Below are 8943 nucleotides of genomic sequence, written 5' to 3'. Positions count from 1 at the left end.
AGGAAATTGTGCAATATGCAGCAGCAAAGTATGACATGGTTCTGATTCTACTTAACAAACCTACAGTCCTTGTCTTGTTTGCACCGCCTGTATACTGCTCTTCAAAGTATATAGGGCCAAAGGGTCTTGTCAGGGCCGATCCTCACTATGCAAGCCTTCTAAGCTTAACACAGGATTTTATCCATTACCAAAGCTGCAGCATTTCTCTATCTTTGGCCAAGTTTCCTACATGGAAAAACAACAAGTATACACTGGATCACCTCTGTGTGACACCCTAACTAGGTTGTTCTTGTGACCAACACTCAGTGCCGATCCTGACCTCCCTGGGGGCCGAAGCAAAATGACATGGCACATTAAAAATGTAGGTTTCACACACGTGTCACCTTCACCGCCACAAATCACACGCGTGTCACCTTCACAAATCACGCACGTGTCACCTTCACAAATCACGCACGTGTCACCTTCACAAATCACGCACGTGCCACTGCCACAAATCACACACGTGCCACCTTCACCGCCACAAATCACACGCGTGTCACCTTCACAAATCACGCACGTGTCACCTTCACAAATCACGCACGTGTCACTGCCACAAATCACGCACGTGTCACTGCCACAAATCACACATGTGTCACCTTCACCGCCACAAATCACACGCGTGTCACCTTCACAAATCACGCACGTGTCACCTTCACAAATCACACACGTGTCACCTTCACCGCCACAAATCACACGCGTGTCACCTTCACAAATCACGCACGTGTCACCTTCACCGCCACAAATCACACGCGTGTCACCTTCACAAATCACGCACGTGTCACCTTCACAAATCACACACGTGTCACCTTCACAAATCACACACGTGTCACCTTCACAAATCACACACGTGTCACCTTCACAAATCACGCACGTGTCACCTTCACAAATCACACACGTGTCACCTTCACAAATCACACACGTGTCACCTTCACAAATCACACACGTGTCACCTTCACAAATCACACACGTGTCACCTTCACAAATCACACACGTGTCACCTTCACCGCCACAAATCACGCACGTGTCACCTTCACAAATCACGCACGTGTCACCTTCACAAATCACGCACGTGTCACCTTCACAAATCACGCACGTGTCACCTTCACAAATCACGCACGTGTCACCTTCACAAATCACACACGTGTCACCTTCACAAATCACACACGTGTCACCTTCACCGCCACAAATCACACACGTGTCACCTTCACAAATCACGCACGTGTCACCTTCACCGCCACAAATCACGCACGTGTCACCTTCACAAATCACGCACGTGTCACCTTCACAAATCACGCACGTGCCACTGCCACAAATCACACACGTGCCACTGCCACAAATCACACACGTGCCACTGCCACAAATCACACACGTGCCACTGCCACAAATCACACACGTGCCACCTTCACCGCCACAAATCACGCACGTGTCACCTTCACAAATCACGCACGTGTCACCTTCACAAATCACGCACATGCCACTGCCACAAATCACACACGTGCCACTGCCACAAATCACACACGTGCCACCTTCACCGCCACAAATCACACACGTGCCACCTTCACCGCCACAAATCACACACGTGTCACCTTCACAAATCACGCACGTGTCACCTTCACAAATCACACACGTGCCACTGCCACAAATCACACACGTGCCACTGCCACAAATCACACACGTGCCACTGCCACAAATCACGCACGTGTCACCTTCACCGCCACAAATCACACGCGTGTCACCTTCACAAATCACACACGTGTCACCTTCACCGCCACAAATCACGCACGTGTCACCTTCACCGCTACAAATCACACACGTGTCACCTTCACCGCCACAAATCACACGCGTGTCACCTTCACAAATCACGCACGTGTCACCTTCACAAATCACGCACGTGTCACCTTCACAAATCACACACGTGTCACCTTCACAAATCACACACGTGTCACCTTCACAAATCACACACGTGTCACCTTCACAAATCACACACGTGTCACCTTCACAAATCACACACGTGTCACCTTCACAAATCACACACGTGTCACCTTCACAAATCACACACGTGTCACCTTCACCGCCACAAATCACACACGTGTCACCTTCACAAATCACGCACGTGTCACCTTCACCGCCACAAATCACGCACGTGTCACCTTCACAAATCACGCACGTGCCACTGCCACAAATCACACACGTGCCACTGCCACAAATCACACACGTGCCACCGCCACAAATCACACACGTGCCACCTTCACCGCCACAAATCACACACGTGTCACCTTCACAAATCACGCACGTGTCACCTTCACAAATCACGCACGTGTCACCTTCACAAATCACGCACGTGTCACCTTCACAAATCACACACGTGCCACTGCCACAAATCACACACGTGTCACCTTCACCGCCACAAATCACGCACGTGTCACCTTCACCGCCACAAATCACGCACGTGTCACCTTCACCGCCACAAATCACGCACGTGTCACCTTCACCGCCACAAATCACGCACGTGTCACCTTCACCGCCACAAATCACGCACGTGTCACCTTCACAAATCACGCACGTGTCACCTTCACCGCCACAAATCACGCACGTGTCACCTTCACCGCCACAAATCACGCACGTGTCACCTTCACCGCCACAAATCACGCACGTGTCACCTTCACCGACACAAATCACGCACGTGTCATCTGCACTTGTTTTCAATACTTTTTTGTCCTATAAAATAAATACAAAGTGACATCTCATTCCATAAATTGTCCCCAACACGGCTCAGTCCAGTAGACCTCGGGATTATCATTGTGCCTATAGACCAGCCATGACGTGTCTCTTTCCAGATATTGAATAGAAAATAAGTCTTTATGTATTTAGGAACGTCCGATTCCCGAGAAGGATTGGAAGGACTTCGGGGGACTTCATTTATTCTTTGAGGTTCTTTGTTCCTATTCAAATAAAAAGACCAAATTATCAAAATCTGTCCTGAATAGGCAGACAAGTCTATCGAATATTAAAACCCAAAAAGTAAAAATAATTATCCACCAAAACGTCGCTCACAACTTTTCCAAATTACTCAAACATCAGACAGACGGCATCAGTCTGACTAGATAGATGTAAGAGGAACAGACGTGACAGTGGAATTCTCATAGAACTAGATAAGTGGTCTCCATACGGAGGGCTGGATGCGCCTCATTGGTAGACTTTTTCTGGCCCTTGGGGCACTATTTCTCCCAATGACACCAATAATGGGGCACTATTCCCCCCACTGATACCAATGATAGGACACTATTCCTCCCACTGACACCAATGATGGGACACTATTCCCCCCACTGACACCAATGATGGGACACTATTCCTCCCACTGATGGGACACCATTCCCCCCACTGACACCAATGATGGGACACTATTCCCCCCACTGACACCAATGATGGGACACTACTCCCCCCACTGACACCAATGATGGGACACTACTCCCCCCACTGACACCAATGATGGGACACTATTCCCCCCACTGACACCAATGATGGGACACTATTCCTCCCACTGATGGGACACCATTCCCCCCACTGACACCAATGATGGGACACTATTCCCCCCACTGACACCAATGATGGGACACTACTCCCCCCACTGACACCAATGATGGGACACTACTCCCCCCACTGACACCAATGATGGGACACTACTCCCCCCACTGACACCAATGATGGGACACTACTCCCCCCACTGACACCAATGATGGGACACTACTCCCCCCACTGACACCAATGATGGGACACTACTCCCCCCACTGACACCAATGATGGGACACTATTCCTCCCACTGACACCAATGATGGGACACTACTCCCCCCACTGACACCAATGATCGGACACTACTCCCCCCACTGACACCAATGATGGGACACTACTCCCCCCACTGACACCAATGATGGGACACTACTCCCCCCACTGACACCAATGATGGGACACTACTCCCCCCACTGACACCAATGATGGGACACTATTCCCCCCACTGACACCAATGATCAGACACTACTCCCCCCACTGACACCAATGATCAGACACTACTCCCCCCACTGACACCAATGATGGGACACTACTCCCCCCACTGACACCAATGATGGGACACTATTCCCCCCCCCACTGACACCAATGATCGGACACTATTCCCCCCCCCACTGACACCAATGATGGGACACTATTCCTCCCACTGACACCAATGATGGGACACTATTCCTCCCACTGACACCAATGATGGGACACTACTCCCCCCACTGACACCAATGATGGGACACTACTCCCCCCACTGACACCAATGATGGGACACTATTCCCCCCCCCACTGACACCAATGATCGGACACTATTCCCCCCCCCACTGACACCAATGATGGGACACTATTCCTCCCACTGACACCAATGATGGGGCACTATTCCTCCTACTGACACCAATGATGGGACACTATTCCCCCCACTGACACCAATGATGGGACACTATTCCCCCCCCACTGACACCAATGATCGGACACTATTCCCCCCCCCACTGACACCAATGATGGGACACTACTCCCCCCACTGACACCAATGATGGGACACTACTCCCCCCACTGACACCAATGATGGGACACTATTCCCCCCACTGACACCAATGATGGGACACTATTCCCCCCACTGACACCAATGATGGGACACTATTCCCCCCCCCCCACTGACACCAATGATCGGACACTATTCCCCCCCCACTGACACCAATGATGGGACACTATTCCTCCCACTGACACCAATGATGGGACACTACTCCCCCCACTGACACCAATGATGGGACACTACTCCCCCCACTGACACCAATGATGGGACACTATTCCTCCCACTGACACCACTGATGGGACACTATTCCTCCCACTGACACCAATGATGGGGCACTATTCCCCCCACTGACACCAATGATGGGACACTATTCCTCCCACTGACACCAATGATGGGACACTATTCCTCCCACTGACACCAATGATGGGGCACTACTACTCCTCCTATTGACCCCCAACCCCGAGGTAATGTTTAGTTAATTTTATTAAAAAATTATTATTTTTTTATTGGAGAGTTTCCACATTACTTCCTAGGACGGGAGGGGAAATATCCCATATACTATCATAAAAGATAATAGCTGACAGAGGCTGTAGCTTTGTTTGTATCCTGGTTACACGGTACATTGTGTGACAATTTAATTCCTGGAATGCCCGCGCCCTAGCACTATGGTGGTGTGTCACACAGGCGCTCGCACTCAATCTTGTTCTGATATGTTATAAATTGCCCTCTCATGGGTCGCAGACTTTACGGAGTTGTAGAAGAAATGTGAGTGATGGAAATCTGGAGCAGCGGATGAAATTTTATCTGTTACAAAAGGCTTGGGCGACCATTCCATGAAGAAGTATTTTAGAAGGACATGGACAGTAAGGAGGGGCGGGAGGATGTGCGAACCCTCGTATACCAGGCTGGTGCGTTCGCTAGGAATTGACAGAACACGCAACATTCCTACTTGGAAATTCCGATTTTTTTTATGGGAATCTGTTCGGAAAAAAAGGAGCAGAACTCAGTGAATTTTCCACCATGACAAAGCTCCTGCACAAACTTTTTTTACGGTCCATTCCAAAATGAAATTGTCACACTTTACACAAAGTCCTTTAAAGGGGTTGTAAAGGTAAAAAATGTTTTCCCCTAAATCTCTTCCTTTACCTCAGTGCTGTCCTCCTTCACTTACCTCAGTGCCGTCCTCCTTCACTTACCTCAGTGCAGTCCTCCTTCACTTACCTCAGTGCCGTCCTCCTTCACTTACCTCAGTGCCGTCCTCCTTCACTTACCTCAGTGTAGTCCTCCTTCACTTACCTCAGTGCCGTCCTCCTTCACTTACCTCAGTGCCGTCCTCCTTCACTTACCTCATCCTTCCAATGTCCTTATTTCTTCTGAGAAATCCTCACTTCCTGTTCTTCTGTCTGTAACTCCACACAGTAATGTGAGGCTTTCTCCCTGGTGTGGAGTGTCTGCTTGACCCCTCCCTTGGACTACAGGAGAGTCAGGACGCTCTCTATGTTGCAGATAGAGAAAGGAGCTGTGTCTTAGTGGGCGTCCTGACTCTCCTGTAGTCCAAGGGAGGGGGCGAGCACGACACTCCACACCAGGAAGAAAGCCTTGCATTACTGCGTGGAGTTACAGACAGAAGAACAGGAAGTGAGGATTTCTCAGAAGAAATAAGGACATTTAAAAGCAGAATGGAAGGATGAGGTAAGTGAAGGAGGACGGCACTATGTTAAAAGGAAGATATTTAGGAAAAAAGTTGTACCTTTACAAGCCCTTTGAGGAGATTCTATAGATAACGCGCACGGCGAGTTCTTGTACCTCAGATGACGGTTTTGCAGTGTTGGGGCCACAATGTTCTCATCTCCTTGTTGAAGTAAATATAAAGCCAGGTAATGAAGGGGAAGATTGAAATGGAGACGGCGATTAGGAGCCTCAGGCCACCCACAGACTGCCTGGAAGACATTTGGTGTGATATAGAAATATAAAGTGTTATATAGAAGGGAGGACAATCAGAAAACAGACACTCACCTCCCAGAATTCCGGCAGAGAAGAAGCCACAATACAATAATGGCCAATCCAGAGAGCTCCCTGGCGAGACAAAATCAGAAATCACAACCCCGGAGGAGGCCGAGCGATGGAAGATGACCTACCTGCCCTCCTTCTGTGAGGACTTACCTGCCCTCCTCCTCGTGAAGAAGGTTTTTCTTGCCATGTAGAAGCCAAGAAGCAAAGAGACAGAAAGTTCCAACCAGACACAGCAAGGAATGGAGATCCGATAGCGTCTTCCACATCACATGACCTGCACAACAAATCAGAATAATATCGCGTTCCAATGTGGACTTTATCCTTCGCCACATTCACACGACTGAAACGCATCTCTCGGGAATTTGCTGTATGGAGATCTAAAAGCATCGTACCGAGAGCCAAAACTTTCTAACATTACGTTTTGGTCAAACTTTATTATTTCCCTGTCTGTGTGACACCGGGGGGGGGGGGGGGGGGGGGAGGTTCTGTCCGGAGACACTACTACAGGAAATAAGAGGAAATCTCCGCACAGTGAGGGAAATCCCGACTTAGATCAGGTGTCCCCATTGGTGGATTTCTGTCTCGGTGTCACAGAGTGCATACATTTCCCCAGTGGGGACACAAGACAGCAATAGGAACCTGGAAGGGGGTCTAATGCCGCGTACACACCATCATTTTTCGCTATGAAAAAGACGTTGTTTTAAAAAAAAAATTTTTTATTTAAAACGATGGTGTGTGGGCTTCACATCATTTTTCGGCTTCTGAAAAACGACAAATTTTGTTTCCCGAAAACATGCTGCATTTTTTAACGACGTTTTAAATTATGCCGTTTTTTGGGTTGTAAAAAATGATCGTGTGTGGGCTAAAATGACGTTAAAAACCTGCGCATGCTCAGAAGCAAGTTATGAGACGGGAGCGTTCGTTCTGGTAAAACTAGCGTTCATAATGGAGATCGCACATTCATCACGCTGTAACAGACAGAAAAGCGCGAATCGTCTTTTACTAACACGGAATCAGCTAAAGCAGCCCCAAGGGTGGCGCCATCCGCATGGAACCTCCCCTTTATAGTGCCGGCGTACGTGTTGTACGTCACCGCGCTTAGCTAGAGCATTTTTTAACAACGATGGTGTGTGGGCAACGTCGTTTTAATAATGAAGTTGGAAAAACTTCATGCCGAAAAATGGCGTGTACGCGGCATAATTCTTCCACATTCCATTAAGAAAAGCAAGTTTTGTCTTCTGCTGTTCACAAGATTTTATTTCCAATGTTGTCCAAGTGAACCATCATAGAAAGACATCTCCAGAACACTGCGCCTAACCCCAGCTAAAGAATCGCTGATCGCAAAACGAAAATATTGCTTCAAGTCACTCATGTTTCCCACCAGACTCTCCTCTTCTGATGCGGTTCACCCTCCCTATGTACGGCCATTGTAACCTCTAGTAGAAGCATGACAAGACACAAAGGCCAGCATGCATGGAAGCCTTTATATTAATGCTGGTCATGCATTCCCAGAATACGTATATACAGCCCAACTGCGCTCCAGCTCCTCCCCAACTCCGCTCCAACTCCTCCCCAACTCCGCTCCAGCTCCTCCCCAACACCGCTCCAGCTCCTCCCCAACACCGCTCCAGCTCCTCCCCAACACCGCTCCAGCTCCTCCCCAACACCGCTCCAGCTCCTCCCCAACACCGCTCCAGCTCCTCCCCAACTCCGCTTCAGCTCCTCCCCAACACCGCTCCAGCTCCTCCCCAACTCCGCTCCAGCTCCTCCCCAATACAGCTCCAGCTCCTCCCCAATACAGCTCCAGCTCCTCCCCAATACAGCTCCAGCTCCTCCCCAATACAGCTCCAGCTCCTCCCCAACTCCGCTCCAGCTCCTCCCCAACTCCGCTCCAGCTCCTCCCCAACTCCGCTCCAGCTCCTCCCCAACTCCGCTCCAGCTCCTCCCCAACACCGCTTCAGCTCCTCCCCAACTCCGCTCCAGCTCCTCCCCAACTCCGCTCCAGCTCCTCCCCAACACCGCTTCAGCTCCTCCCCAATACAGCTCCAGCTCCTCCCCAACTCCGCTTCAGCTCCTCCCCAACACCGCTCCTCCCCAACTCCGCTCCAGCTCCTCCCCAACTCCGCTCCAGCTCCTCCCCAACTCCGCTCCAGCTCCTCCCCAATACAGCTCCAGCTCCTCCCCAATACAGCTCCAGCTCCTCCCCAACTCCGCTCCAACTCTCCTCCCCAACTCCGCTCCAGCTCCTCCCCAACTCCGCTCCAGCTCCTCCCCAACTCCGCTCCAACTCCTCCCCAACACCAACA

The 8943-nt window shown here is 50.1% G+C and overlaps 1 protein-coding gene across 1 annotated transcript in view; it reads right to left on the bottom strand.

The window, feature by feature from the left end:
- Positions 1-289: 289 nt before the first annotated feature.
- Positions 290-8943, bottom strand: part of LOC120919146 — a 30040-nt gene continuing 21386 nt past the window's right edge. Inside the window, exons 4-10 of the mRNA XM_040331179.1 lie at positions 6788-6911; positions 6641-6700; positions 6431-6564; positions 2670-2981; positions 2136-2585; positions 1212-1937; positions 290-821 (exon numbers count right to left, since the gene is read on the bottom strand). Coding sequence (XP_040187113.1) covers positions 2726-2981; positions 6431-6564; positions 6641-6700; positions 6788-6911 — 574 coding nt within the window. The 3' untranslated portion in view covers positions 290-821; positions 1212-1937; positions 2136-2585; positions 2670-2725. The remainder of the gene's footprint in view (positions 822-1211; positions 1938-2135; positions 2586-2669; positions 2982-6430; positions 6565-6640; positions 6701-6787; positions 6912-8943) is intronic.

The sequence above is a fragment of the Rana temporaria genome, chromosome 12, assembly GCF_905171775.1.
Source record: "Rana temporaria chromosome 12, aRanTem1.1, whole genome shotgun sequence".
NCBI classification, from domain to species: domain Eukaryota; kingdom Metazoa; phylum Chordata; class Amphibia; order Anura; family Ranidae; genus Rana; species Rana temporaria.
This window is presented reverse-complemented; position numbering and strand designations above follow the sequence as displayed.